General features: G+C 38.6%; 1 protein-coding gene across 2 annotated transcripts in view; it reads right to left on the minus strand.

Moving 5' to 3' along the window:
- The window catches only part of LOC150098312 (uncharacterized), a 733,595-nt gene that overhangs the window by 342,940 nt on the left and 375,250 nt on the right, over window positions 1-15,405 (minus strand). For both annotated transcript variants that reach the window (XM_090404774.1, XM_090404775.1), the window contains exon 26: window positions 9,866-9,919. In XM_090404774.1, coding sequence (XP_090260900.1) covers window positions 9,866-9,919 — 54 coding nt within the window. The remainder of the gene's footprint in view (window positions 1-9,865; window positions 9,920-15,405) is intronic.

Here is a 15,405-nt window from a genome sequence, read left to right on the forward strand (position 1 = left end):
CTGTGAATGAGTTCAAGGCGAGGGATGATAGATACTGTGTGAATATCGAATAGTTGTTCTTGACATGATGTTAGGGCCTCTCTCGATGAGTCTATTGACTGCTTGGAGTTGCCCATAATAATAATAGATTGCAAGGGAGACATTTAGTTTATTTATTTAGTGTATTGGTAAAAATACAAGAAATTAATGAGCAAACCTATATACGAGGGTGGTCTGAAAAGTTCTCGGCCCAACAATGAAAAAACATATTTATAATTTCAAAATTATTTTTATTTTTCAACATAATCTCCCTTAAGACTAATACATTTATTTGAGCGATGCTCCAGTGCCATTAATCTGTCCCTGTACTGGTTCTCAGTAAGATCTGCAAAATACCCCTCGACAGCTGCAATCACCTCTTGAATCGAAGAAAAACTCTGACCAGCGAGGAAGAGTTTTAATTTTCAGAAGAGATAGAAGTCAGAGGGAGCCAAATCTGGGGAATGGGGTGGATGTTCCATAAATACATAGTGCAGATCCCTTAATTTTCCCATTGTAAAAACACCTTTGTAAGTGGGTGCATGGTCCTGATGAAAGATAATTTTTTTTTCTTCTGCAAACTGGATCTTTTCTCTTTGGAAGTTTTTTCCCACTCAGTTAGACTATAATAAATTTAGTTTAATCCTTTATCCAAGTGTAAGCAAACAAAGTTTGCACTAGAAGTATCTTCAGGACTGAGGCAACTCGTGGTAAAGGTGGACCAAGCTCTCATCACTCCTTGTCTCAGTATCTCCCATAATGCAAAGCACATCTCCTTGCAGACATGCATAATGCTATGGATTAAGGGAAGGGCCACTACCCAGACTGGTTTCAACCTTTATTGAGGTCTCGTCAGTGGGAGGCAGACCCCGAAGGGTTGATACTAAGGCAGAAGCAATGGAGAAGTCATATTTACCAAAGTCCTGAAGACGCTTCAGGCACAAACTTTGTTTGCTTACACTTGGATAAAAGATTAAACTAAATTTATTATAGTCCAACCAAGTGGGAAAAAACTTCCAACATCTTTCTCTAAATCCAGAGTAATTTAATAATAAGGTGGTACACCTTTTGGCAACTCATATAGGTAAATATGACTTCTCCATTGCTTCTGCCTTAGTATCACCACTTTTGGGTCTGGCTCCCACTGACAAGACCTCAATAAAGGTTGAAACTGGTTGTAAGCTTGGGTGATTAATGGCAATGCTGTAGCCCATGAAGTTTTAACTGTGGCTCAGCGGTTGCTGTTGTCCAGGTCCTGGGGGGGGGGGTAATGAATGGCAATGCTGTAGCCCATGAAGTTAACTGAGGCACGGCTGTTGCTGTTATCCCTAAGATGATATATGAACAAATGAGCTCGGTGGTGGGGTGAGCCTACCACGGCGTAGAGCTAACTGGTTCTAAGCGTTCTCGGTGGTAGGGTGGCAGGGTGAGTCTGTTACTAAGGGGAACAATGCTGAGTTTTTGGAGTTTGACCTGTACTTGAGCATTCAATAAAGGTCGAAGCCGGTTGGAAGCTTGGGTGATGAATGGCAATGCTGTACCCCATGAAGTTTTTAACTGAGGCTCGGCTGTTGCTGTCACTCAGTACTGGGTGTGTGTGTGGGGGGGTAATGAAATGCAATGTTGTAGCCCGTGAAGTTTACTGAGGCATGGCTGTTACCCCTCGGATGAGATGTGAGCAAATGAGTGACTGCTCGGTGGTGGAGTGAGCCTACCATGGCATAGAGCCAACCAGTTCTGAGAGTTCTTCTCAGTGTCAAGGTGAGCCTGTTACTGAGGGAAACAACACTGTTACTGAGTTTTTGGAGTTTGACCTATACTTGAACATAAAGGTTGAAACCGGTCTGGGTAGTGGCCCTTCCCTTAATGCATAGCATTATACATGTCTACAAGGAGATCTGCTTTGCATTATGGAAGATACTGAGACAAGGAGTGATGAGAGCTTGGGTCACCTTTACCACAAGTTGCCTCAGCCCTGAATATACTTCAGGTGCAAACTTTGTTTGCTTACACTTGGATAAAAGATTAAACTAAATTTATTACGGGTCTTTTCTCACGAATTTTTTCGTCTAGCCTGGTTAAAAGATCCAAATAATATTCCCTGGTTATTGTTTTACTCTTTTCAAGATAATTAATAAACAAAATGCCATTATCATCCCATAACACCAATGCTATGAGCTTTCTTGCTGATGGAACTGACTTTGTCTTCTTTGGCACTGAACAACTGGCTTCTGTCCACTGTTTTGAATGCTGTTTGAATTCTGGTATGTAATGGTGAATCCAAGTCTCACCCATAGTAATAAATAGTTGCACAAAATCAGTTTTATTCTTGTTAAAATGCTCCAAGCATTGTTCAGAGATTTTCATGCAAGTGCATTTTTGATCTGGTGTGAGCAAGCATGGCACCAGTCTTGCACAAAGCTTTTTCATTTGCAATTCTTCATGCAAAATATATCCTACACATTCTTTTGAAATGCCTATAGTATCAGCAATTTCACACACTTTAACTCGCCGGTCATTCAATACCATATCATGCACTTGATTTCTGGTATTGTTACACTTTTTGGACATCCTTCACATGGATCATTTTCAAGGCTGGTATGGCCATGTTTAAACTTAGCAGCCATTTCTTAATTGTCGTAAAGAATGCTCATAAACTTTTATGAACTTCAAATGAATTTTTTTTGGTGTTAAACCTTCTTTAACAATACTGTTTAAACAAAGACTTTATAAACCAAACGATACTCAATTTTATCCATTTCGAGGGACACAGACCAACTTTTGCTTCAGTCAGCTGTATAAAACAAACTACTTGATAGAATGACTTGCAATTTCACATGAATGCTTATGGCAGATGCGCCAACTTAAAAAAAAAAAAAAAAAAAAAAAAAAAAAAAAAAAAAAAACGGTAGTGTTGCCATCTGTGGTTGAGGCCGAGAACTTTTCACCAATCTTGTATAGATCAACGGTTCAGTTAATCAATGGCACTATATTGTAGAAAATGCAAATTCCTGAGGTCTCCAGGTAAGGAGTGTATGGGGAAGTTGTCAGTACTATTATGCATAGGCCGCAAAGCAGCACACACAAACAGGTGATTTAAGAGGACAGAAATAGTGTCTGGATGAATCTGTTGTTCATACTCTACCAAAAGAATACTACTTTTAGTTGATCAGCATGGAATGTAGAACTTACTGAATTCTCTTGGGATGTGCCACTTGTCAACTGCTCTAAGATGTTTAGTGAATCATTCATAGTTATTTCATGTCATTAAATTATTTTGACATGGTTTTTAATAAATTCAGTAACTTTTGGTTAATTTGTTTTCCTGAGATTCCATCAGGGTATTAGGAAGCTGTTTATTCTAGGGATTATAAGACCTACAGTAAATAGGCAGGGTCTTTGCTGGCTATGGGGGGGTGGGCATACACAAGTTGAGGTGAGAGAGGGTTCCTTCCATATCACTGGTGGTAAAGTAGAGGTAACGGGTTGTCTCTGACCTCAATCTTCCAGATTTCAAGGTTCTGGGTTACTTTTACTGTCATAGAGGAGGTGGAGGCTGTTTGTTAACATCTAGTCTGTCAACTGTAGGCCTAGGTTGTCATCATTATTGTATCCCCATAATGTACTGTGCATATTAAAATCCCTTAGGATGATGCTGTGGAATGGCTCAGAGAGGGCAGGGCTTGGTCAGTCAAGTAGAAGAGACTTTTATACTTTGTAGATTGAGATGTTGTGCAGACAGATACCAATTAAAAATTCACTTTGTGGGTGGTCCAGAGATTCGGCGATTCTTTCTAGATTTGCTATTGCACAGACTGTCAGATCATGCATTTCATCAGGTTTATCAAAGAGAAGGATATACCCAGGAATTGTAATATTTCCTAATGAAGTGTGGTAAGTTTCTTGTAGAGCAACACTGTCAATTTATGCCTGGTAAGGATATTATTTAGTCCCTCTGATTTCAATCTACTAAATGGTGGGCAATTTGGAGTAAAGTGGACGACAAACAATATTAAACAGGAATTGCATGCAAAAAAGAGGCTATGGAAGAGATATAAGGAGACAGGTGAAGAGAAGATGCATGAAGAGTATAAGACCAAAAGAGTGACTAGTATGGTAAGCAGGATGAAACTGGAATATGAGAGGAGATTGGCCCTAAGATCCAAAGAAAATCCTAGGGAATTTTTGAGATATGTGGCCAGTAGGAGGAGAAATGACTGTGGAAGAATGATATAGAAAAGGATCTGAGAGGCACTGTTCATTTATTTGCTGATGATGCAAAGTTGGTTAGAGCAATAGTGAATGCACATGATGTCAAAGTTTTGCAGGATGATATGGATATATCGTCTGTCTGGGCTAATTAGAATGGATGTCAGTTTAATATAGTAAAGTGTAAGATCATGCATTTTGGCATGAAAAATTAGCAGCAGTATATCACATTTGTGGAACTGTACCCCAGGAGGCTGACGAAGCCAGAGATTTGGGTGTGTTGGTGGATAGGGAGTTGAAGTTTAGGGGGTACATAGCAAAAGTGGCTAAATCAGCTCATCAGATCACTTGGTTACTGAAGAATACTTTCACGAGTAGAAATAAGCAAGTTATTGTTCCTCTTTATCGAGCCTTGATAAGAATAAGACCCCCATCTTGACTACTGTGCCCAGATCTGGGCCCCTGGGTTTCTTCTTGATGGGGAGGAGGTGGAGAGGATACAGAGGCAAATGACCAAGAAGATAGCTGGTTCTATGGAATGAACCTTACGAGAACAGGTTGAAGATCTGTGGGTTACAGAAATTGGTTGATAGGTGGAAAAGGGGTGATATGAATGAGACATTCAAATTACTGAAGGGTTTTTACAATATTAATTCAGAGGAAATTTTTTAGAACAGGTCTGGTGATGGGAGAACTAGGGACCATTCATGGAAACTGAGCAAGAGTGTAGTTTGCAAGGGTTTTAGAACTAGGTTTTTTACTTGGAGAGTGGTGAATCAGTGGAATAAGCTGCCAGAGTTTGTTGTGGGTGCCATGACTGTAAATGAGTTCAAAGCAAAGTATGATAGTGCCGTGTGAATGCTGAATAGTTATTCTTGATATGATGTTTAGGGCCTCCCTCGATGAGTCTAAGGACTCCTTGGAGTTGCCCGTAATAATAATAATAATAATATTGTGAGATAAAAATGGGAATAGAGTGACTGATGCAGAGGACATAGTGGAATTGTTCAATGAACACTTTATTGGAGTACTTCATCCTGGAGGAGTCAGTTTTAATGCTAGAGGGATTGGGCATGTTTGAGGTTTAGAGGTACAGGAGGAGAGTCTGCTTCAAATACTGAGTACTCTGGATGTCAGTAAACCTGTGGGACTGGATGGTATTTCACCATGAGTTTTGAGAGAATGTGCTAGGGAACTGACAGTGCCTTCAACTTGGCTTTTCAATGAAAGTCTGACTGCGGGAAAGGTGCGCATGGAATGGAAGGAAGGAAGGAAGGAAGGTAAGATAGTGCCATTGCATAAGGGCAGTAGCAGACTGGAAGTGTCTAATCATAGGTCAGTTTGTGTGTCATCAGTGGTTAGTAAGATCGTGGAGAAAGTAGTGAAAGACCGTATACAGGATTAGGCAGATGAGGGTAATGTTATCTGTGAGAGTCAACATGGATTTGTAAAGGGGTGCTCTTGTTTTAGCAATACGCTAGTCTTTTATGATAAGGTTACAAGAGCATTAGATGAGGGAAAGGCATATACTGCCATTTTCTTAGACTTAGCGAAGGCATTTGACAGGGTGCCACATGATAAGCTGATATTCAAGTTGCAGCACATGGGTCTGGATGTCAGATTAGTCAACTGGATTCAGGATTGGCTGTCCGATAGTTATCAGTTGTGTATGGTGGGGCAGTTTCAAGGAAGCAGAGGGTTACAAGTGAGGTCCCACAGGGCTCAGTACTGAGATCTATATTGTTTAACCTTTATATCAATGACATTGTCAGTGGATTGCAAGAGTAATGTTCAGTTGTTTGCAGATAATGCGAAGCTGGGAAGGATTATTAGTAATAGTGCAGATGTGGTAGTCATGGAAGGGGATTTGAATAAGCTAGATAGATGGGCAAATAAATGGGGGTATCGGTTTAATGCAGCAAAATGTAAGGTCTTGAGGTTTGGGAAACATTGATGGGACACTGCATACTCTATAGGAGGATTTATACTGGAGAAATTAGGGGAGACAAGAGATCTGGGGTTGATGATTGATAGAAACCTGAAATTTAGGAAACATGTTGCAAAGGAGGTGAAGGTAACACAGAGGATTGCTGCAATAATGAGAAGGACGCTGACTGCAGAGATAAAAGAGTTATCATTCCGTTGTATAAGGCCCTGATCAGACCACACTTAGACTATTTTTCTCAGATTTGGTCCCCAGGATTTGAAGGGGATAAATTAACTGTGGAAAGGGTACAAAGGCGGATAAGAAGATGGTTTCAGGACTCTACATTGATAGTTATGAGGATCGGCTGAGGGAATGTGGACTGCAGAGTTTGGTGGATAGATGAAGGAGAGGTGATATGATTGAGACTTTTAAACTGTTGAGAGGTGGTTACAGGGTTGACACTGCAGAGTTCTTTCACTTGGTTGAACAGCGGGAAGGAGTGATGATAAGAGGCCATCCCTGGAAGTTACGAAAGGAATCTGTGAGCAAGAGGGTGAGGAGTGGTTTCTTTGCATGGAGGGTGGTTGAACCATGGAATGCATTGCCTGATGGAGTGGTGAGAGCGAGAACGGTCAATGAGTTTAAGGAGTGGTATGATAGACTTTGTGTTTCTTAGGGGGGGGGGGGAACCTCCCCTCGATGAGTGTTGATAGACCTTGTGTTTCTTAGGAAGGACCTCCCACGATGAGTCTTTTGACTCCACAGAGGCCTGAATAATAATAATAATAATAATATCACATTGTTGCCTTAAGGTTCTGGGGCATTTTGGCTAGGGAGGCCTTCCCAAGGTCTACTGTTGATCCCTGACAATGCTGCTGCATCCGGGATCAAGGCCGAGAATGGAAATGCTTATTCATCAGGTTATCTAGCTTATCACAGCCTCATTCCATGTCTGGGGGGGGGGTGATCCAATATCTGCTACCTGTGGACCCATCTAATTGTGGTCAGCTGTGACTACAGGATATTTAGTTGTTTGCAGATGATGTGAAACTGGAATTAATAATAATGCCAATATCATGGCCCTTCAGGAGGATTTAAATAAACTGAACAAATGGATGAAGAAATGGGAATCTCAGTTTAATGACGTAAATTAATGTGTTGAAATTTGAAATCCAAGAATGGGAAGGTGCCACACTTTATTGGTGGAATTATTCTAGAGGCTGATGATTGATAAATTTAAAGTTTAGGAAACGTATTACAAGGATGGAGAAGGTAACTCAAAGGACTGCTGTAATGCCGATAAGGACACTGACCATCAGAGATAGAAGAGCAGTGATTTGATTTGATTTGATCTGGTCATTGTGATTTGAAATAGATAAATTAATCTTGGAGAGGTTGCAGAGTCTGATAACAAAAATCAGACTGTGTAATGTTAGTGATGAAGTCGGCTCAGGGCATGTAGAGTGCAGAGTCTAATGGGAAGAAGAAGATGAAGAAGTGATATGATACAAATATGGTATCAGGAATGTACAATGGGAACATATTAAATATTAGTTATGAAGATAAGCTGAGGGATTGTGGACTGCAGAGTTTGACAGATAGAAGGAGAGGTGATATGATTGAGACTTTTAAATGTTGATAAGTAGTTACAGGGTTGACACTGGGAGTTCTTTTGTTTGGTAGAACAGGGGGAAAGAGCAAGGACAAGGGGCCGTCTCTGAAAATTATGAAATGAAGTTTCATAATTTTCAGAGACGGTGGGTGGTTGAACCATTGATTGCATTGCCTGATATTGTAGTGAGAACACAAACAGTCAATGAGTTCAAGGAGTGGTATGATAGACTTTGTGTTTTCTAGGATGGGCCTCCCATGATGAGTCTTGTGACTCCATGGAGGCCTAAATAATAATAATAATAATATAATAATAATATCACTGAGATATTTAAATTTTTGAGAGATAATTTTACAGGATTGAGACAAGAGAGATACTTGATATGGTAAAATGAGGGGAAGGAAAAAGGACAAGAGCCATCCATGGAATTTACAAATGAAAGTGGGGTCTCACACATTATTTAACATCAAACTATCTTCCTGTACCTCCTTCAATTTGAATCGATCCATGATGTAAAACCTTTATCAGGTCTTTTCAAACTAAAGGTGAGTTTGTCAGTTATACAGAGTTGGAGGGGGTTTTTTCACCTGGAAACTTGGGTTTTCATCCCTCACAACAGGAAAACTGGTCCCATGAATACACAACTTCAGACATAAATACTTATAATAGCTCAAGGAAGGCAATGGGAAACCACCTTGCATCATAATCAGTATTCCCTAGTAAAACTGCATATTGTTATCCCACCAACTATAAGGTTGAATAGAGAAGAAGTTATATTCCTTCACCTGGAAACTTGGGTTTTCATCCCTCACAACAGGAAAACTGGTCCCATGAATACACACAACTTCAGACATAAATACTTATAGTAGCTCAAGGAAGGCAATGGGAAACCACCTTGCATCATAATCAGTATTCCCTAGTAAAACTGCATATTGTTATCCCACCAACTATAAGGTTGAATAGAGAAGAAGTTATATTCCCATGACTTCCCAGTATTTTTTTCAAAGTAAAAATCTGACTCTGACAATCTCTATTTTAGTTGAATCTAGTTTTTTCTTCTGCAAGTTTCCCCCTCTATTTTTCTCAGCCTTTTCTCTTAGCTGTTGCATAAATCTTACCAGGAAAATCTAGTAGAGAAAGTCCTCTATAATACTCACATTCAGTTTTATCATTGTTTGTGGTACATCCAAGGAGTCCGATGGCTCATCTCAGGAGGGCACTGTATTTTACTCTGCTACATGCATCTCACCTTCTACTTAATTCTCCTACTACATACAATAACACTACTACCATCAATGCCAAGGTAGATTTATTTATTTATTTATTTTTTTTTTTTATAGATGAAACTATGAGCTCTGCTATAATGATCTCAAATTTGACACTCTGACCAGCAATTCTGAATTATGCAGCATAGCCATTTGAAAACTTCTATACTTGTCATTTTTGATAATTTCTCGTCACCATCTTTGATCATTTGGTCATTCCATATTTGATTATTTCTTATCAAATATAATCTACTCCAGCTACTTTTTGACTTTTCTGGTTTTTTGATGGCTCTTTCTGCTTCGAGTATTGATGTATTCCTGACTGCATTCCTGTTGTGTTTTCTACAGCCATGTTTCATTTAGTAATTTTTCAAACTAATTACTCTGGACATCTAGAATATCTTTGTTTTCCATTTTCATATCATGTTGTTCATCTCTGATTCCTCTCACAGTACTCTTTTCTTCATTTTTATGCTTTTTCAATAGCAAATGACATTTGACTAAATTACCAGGAACTTTTCATATGCTTTCTTCATTTCCTTCATTTTCTTCATTCTTTAACTTCCTGAGTCCACCACAGAGTTCTGATTTTTCTATCCTTGCAGACAATCTCACTACATGCCTCTCTGATTGAATCAATCAATCAGAGAGGCATGTAGTTCTTGTTTCCGGGTATTATGTTACTTTACAATTAATACAATTCAATATAATAAATACTTTACAATTAAAATTAATAATACGAGATAATTTAATTTTAATTTAATTTTTGTTTTGTAAGTCATTTTTTTTATCAATTATAAGGATGCATGTAAGAATTATCTTAAAGGGACTTACAGGTTTTCCAGCAGTTCCAGGTAATCCCATCTTCCCTGACTCACCAGATGGTCCCTTAAAAATAAAACTTTTATGAGTACAATCTTTCCTTTGTTAGAAACTGAGCTAATTAATTAAGCATTTAAATCAGGAATTTTTTTGTTTTTTTATAAAAGCTATAATGAAGTAAAGATTTGTTATATTCCACAAAGCCATACAGATTTCATTTTTGTTTTCTTTGTGCAACTTGACTTGCATAAAAATTTTGCATACATATTAAAAATTACTTAAAAAGACATGAAAACATGAATGTAGCTGACAACATGTTTTAAAAGTAACTAAGTGTTAATGCTATAGCCACCTTTGATGGATTTAGGTCTCCTGGTGGAAGGGATAATAGAAGGTAATAGAAGTTCTATTAACAAGACAAAGGTGTAGACCCCTCCAGGAGATGAATGGATGGTGTGTCTGAAGTGACTGATCTTCAGAGAGTTTAAGCCTCCTGAAGGGCATGCAACAGGACCACCTGGCTAGGACTGGTGTGCCACATGAATGAGGAATGGCATCACCATACGGCATCTGATGAAATCCAATAAATAGATGGATGGAAGGGAGAAATAATAATATTTCTTAATAAAAACAAAAACAAAATGCATATAAAATAATTAGAGAATTTTCAGTTAACTATTGAAATATGGAAATATTTTCTGCCATAGTTTTAATATCTTTAATTGCCAGTTTAAATCAACATATTCATAACTACAAAAATAAAACTTCTGCACTGGATGACGGTGAATTTAAAGGGGTGTATGAGCAGGATTTTAAAATGTAAAGAGTTTGATAAATGTAATGTAATTATTATTATTTTCAGCAGACCTCCATGGAGTAAAGAGACTCATCACAGAAGGTCCCAATTTCACATGCACAGCACATCATACCTCGACTTAAATGCATTCACTGTCTCTGCACTCACCACACTCTCAGGCAATGCATTTCAATTACCCACCACTCTTCATGCAAAAAATCTACTCCTCATGCTCACACCTACCATTTCCAGCTTTCAGGGATGAACTCTTATTCTCCCCAATCTCCAGATATTCTATGAAAAATCTCACCCACATTAATGGTTGCACTTCAGGAGGATTAGAATAAGCTGGACAGATGGGAAAAGGAATGACTGTATTAGGTTAAGTCAGCTAATTAAATCCCAACCACAATTCCTAATGGGTCTCTCCACTCACCAAGCACTATGGATCTTTTCTTAACTGTTCTCCTTTAGAATACACTGTTGAAGTTACCACTCCTCTTGATGATTTGGATCACAGTTTCATTCAGGTTTCATCTCTAGTAGAGTCTCTTCCATTTGCAGCCTTATCTCTTTCAACAATATGGCAGTGCTGTATGGCAGGATTTCCATGACTTTTGCTTCTTCTTTCCATGTCAGACTACTGTTTCTGTTGTCCAGATGAGAAACAGCAGTTATCTGTGTCAGATTGAGGGCTTCATTCTCTACTCTGTTCAAAATTCCTACCCAATATACAGACCATGGTTTTTTGGAGAGTGTGGTAGGAAGGTCAAGGAGTAAAGAACAGCTTATCATATAGGTTTAAGATGGGTTCAGAGCTTCATTCATGGCTTACAATGAGGTCACCACACATAAGGAAACCCACCAAACTATGCCGATCATGCCTTCTAGTTCCTCACAGGACTTACAAATACAACTTCTATCTTACTGTACCCAGCCCCACTCTCACTTGAATAATAGGCGAAAGAGGGGGGGGGGGGTGATTGCAGTAAGATAATCAGATGACCTCCTGACATCATTCTACTTGTTTGGCTGCAGCATGAATGCCAAATCAGTTTGCCTCCTTCTTTACATGGTACACTATAATGAATGTCTCCTTTTGCCTTCTGCTGGGGAGAGGAAGTCATCAAAAGGTCTCAGGTAAACTGGATATTGGGGTCTTCTAGTCCAGATGGAATTATACCAACTGTTCACAAGATGTGACTCTCAACTAACACTTGTTCTTTATCATTTTCTACACTATATTATTCTCAGCTGGCATCCACACTGCAGCACAGAAGCAAGTCCACACACAGCCAATTCCAAAAAAAAAAAATATAAGTGTTTACTATATTTTTTTTTTAACCTATTAACCTATGAACCATTAACCTATGGCTATCACCTCAGCTGTTATCTAAAGTAATGGAGAGGGTCATATCCAAAGTGGATAAAGGGACACGATGACACTGTTTCATTTGACATGTGATATCCTTTTAAATTGATTTACAAAATGAAATAGTATCAATGTGTAGTTCACTCCCTTCATCCAAATCAATCTTTTATAAACAGTGAGTAAATTACTAAGACATGACCTACATTTCACATAGCCATGCTGTTTCTCCCCCCATAGAGTATGATATTATAATCCATCCATTCCTGAATTCTGTCTATTAATTTCTGTGCAATACCTTTAACACCACTTCTTAGATACTAACTGATTGGTCTATTTACCCCGAGCAGTCCTTGAGCCTCCTTTATGCAACTGAACTATTTTGCCTTTCTCTCACTTCCTTAAGGCTTTATCAAAGCTGAGACTTAAGTTAAACAATCTAGTTAGAGGCAATGCCAATTCCTTGGCACATAATAAGCAAGCTGAATCCCATCTAAACACATGGCCATATTTATATTGAGATTCTGCAGTATCCTAAGTACCTCAAATTCATTTGTCTACACTTTCAGTTCATTTCTTTCTTCTGAGTTATGTGATCAACATTCACTGAGAGTAATTATGGAGACTACAAAAAGAAAACAATCAATGGTATCCTTTACAAAAATGCAACCAAAATAAAAAAAAAAAAATATATATATATATATAATAAAACCATAACCATCCCTTATATATGGGGAATATATATCTGAAAGAATAGCCCAAACATTGAAAAAATATAACCTAACGGTATTTTTAAACCACCAACGAAAAAAAAAGTATATTCAGTTCTACTAATAATCCCCTTCCTTCCCATGTAACCAGCTCTACATAGGAGAAATAAGGCATACAAAACTACAATGAAAAGAACACATCAAGTTCCTTCATTATGGAAAATCAAGTCTTTCTGACAATGCACTTCAAATGTGCCACAAGACAGACTGGAAAGGCACCTAGTCCTCACACTGGAACAAAAACAAAACATAATTCAAGTATGAACATAATTCAAGGAAGCCTTGAATGAAATGCTTATCCACCAACCAAATCTCAACAAAACTGATGGCTTAAAAGTAACCTGGATATTTATGGCTCGTCTACAATTCACACCGCATCTAGAAAAAGAAAGACTCCAGCAAATTTTCAAGCAGAAATAACTTACATACTGTATACTAGAAAGAAAAGAAATTTAATTCGATAATGATCCAGTGGCTTTCAGATAACAAACAGAACTTTAAAATAACAAGACTCTAGGAAACTAGTAACAAAACTGATATAGTTTTACCAATATCAACAATTAACACACACACACACGCACGCACACACACACACACATATGCACACAATTTTGATGCAATGGATTTACTCAGCTAGACCAGAAGTCAAGAGAAATCCAAATTGAAAAAAAAAAAAAAAACATATATTTATTATTTGAATGCATAAATAGTTTTGAATTCTTAGAAGACGTCATTGGGTGCATAACGTGAAAAGACAAATACAAAAAATATACATTACAAGAGAACAACAGCTATTATTATTATTATTATTACCCCAAAACCCTATGGAATCAAAGACTCATCTAGGAGGTCCTTTTATCATACACACAGCTCATCATACCAAATCTTAAACAAACTCAAATTCTAGGTAGACACCACACTCTCAGGCAAGGCATGACCTTGCTTACATAGGGCAAATGTATAGCAGTTTGGAAATTAGACAAAATGAGCATACTAGAGATATTAATAACAATAGAGAAGATGCATTGCAATCATTCACAACTCTGCATGCTTCTCACGACCTCTTTATACAGTTTCCAGGGATGATTTCTGGTTCTCCCCTAATCTCCCAGTGCTTTCTGTAGAACCTCTCCAACACTGATCCTATAACAACTCTACTAACTTGTAGGATTATATCAAATCACCCCTCTTCCTCCTATCTACTAGAATCTGCAAATCACATCTTCTCAATCCTTCCTAATAATCAACATTCCAGAGGACAGAAATTACCTTAGACAGTCACCTCTGGACCCTTTCCAACATCAAGGAAAATACTAGGGAATTATTTAACTATGTGGCCAGTAGGAGAAGAAATGACTGTGGAAGAATGACACTGTGGGATAAAAATGGGAATAGAGTGATTGATGCAGAGGACATAGTGGAATTGTTCAATGAACACTTTATTGAAGTATTTCATCCTAGAGGAGTCAATTTGAATACTAGAGAGATAGGGCAGGTTCGAGATTTAGAAGTGCAGAAGGAGAGCATGTTCCAAATACTGAGTACTCTTGATGTCAGTAAAGCTGTGGGACTGGATGGTATCACAAAGAGAAACTGTTACAGGAGAAAGAGTGAGGGATGCATGTGAGCAATCAAGGAATAGGGTGGTCAGAGGTGTAATGTATGGGGACTCAATGATCCATGCTGTTCAAGATAGGATGCATGAGGAGTGTTTGCCAGGAGGAACGATAGAAAGATTGGCTATGGCAGTTAAGAGAGATAAAACGGTGGACGAGATGATTGTGATGGTGGGAACAAATGACTTGAGTGGTGGTGTAAATAGGACAGCGAGAGATATGAGATTCTTGCTTGAGGTTGTACGAAAGAAGACACAGCGAGGAAAGATAGTGTGTATGTTGCCTAGGTTGATAGTGATGAGCTGAGCAGATGAGCAGTGATATTGAATGGCATAATAGCGAGAATGTGTCAGAAGAGAGGATTGGAATATGTGAATGCTTGGGTTGTGTCTGAGAGCAGAGAGGAATTATATGCGAGAGACCGCTTACATTTGAATGAGGAAGGACGTGGGCATCTGGAGAGATTGCTGTTCTGAACAAGTCAGTGTGTCCTGGTGTTGATGGTAGCAGGGGTGGCCTTTTGTGGGAATGGGTACTTGGGAGAAGGGGACAAAATCAGGTAACGCTGAGCTAAGTGGAGTCTAGAGGGGATAATGCTGGGTACAGAAACAATAGCATTTTTATGCTTTATACTAATTCTAAGATTATTCGGAATAAGGGAAAGGAATTGGTCGCACTGATAGTATCAGCTTGGCCAAAGATTATTGGGATCACTAAGACGTAGTTGACAGAAGAGGATATAATAACAGGAATAGAAGTTGCTGGGTAGAGCATTTTTTGGCAGGATAGGAAGGGAAAGCATGGTGGTGGTGGTCGAGTACTGCTTATGATAAGTGACGACATATGTCCTCTAAGAGTGGAGGCTTTGGAAGGCTGTGAGAGTAATGATTTTGATTTTGAAAGCATGTGGTGTGAGGTGGAGGTGAGTAAGACAGCGTATATTTAGTGGGGTGTTGCTACAGACCCAGGAGCATAGAGAGTGGGGACGGAGACGTTCAGAT

Source organism: Typopeltis vanoorti, chromosome 15 (assembly GCF_054136105.1).
Source record: "Typopeltis vanoorti isolate ZY-2024b chromosome 15, IOZ_Tvanoo_1.0, whole genome shotgun sequence".
In the NCBI taxonomy this organism is placed as follows: domain Eukaryota; kingdom Metazoa; phylum Arthropoda; class Arachnida; order Uropygi; family Thelyphonidae; genus Typopeltis; species Typopeltis vanoorti.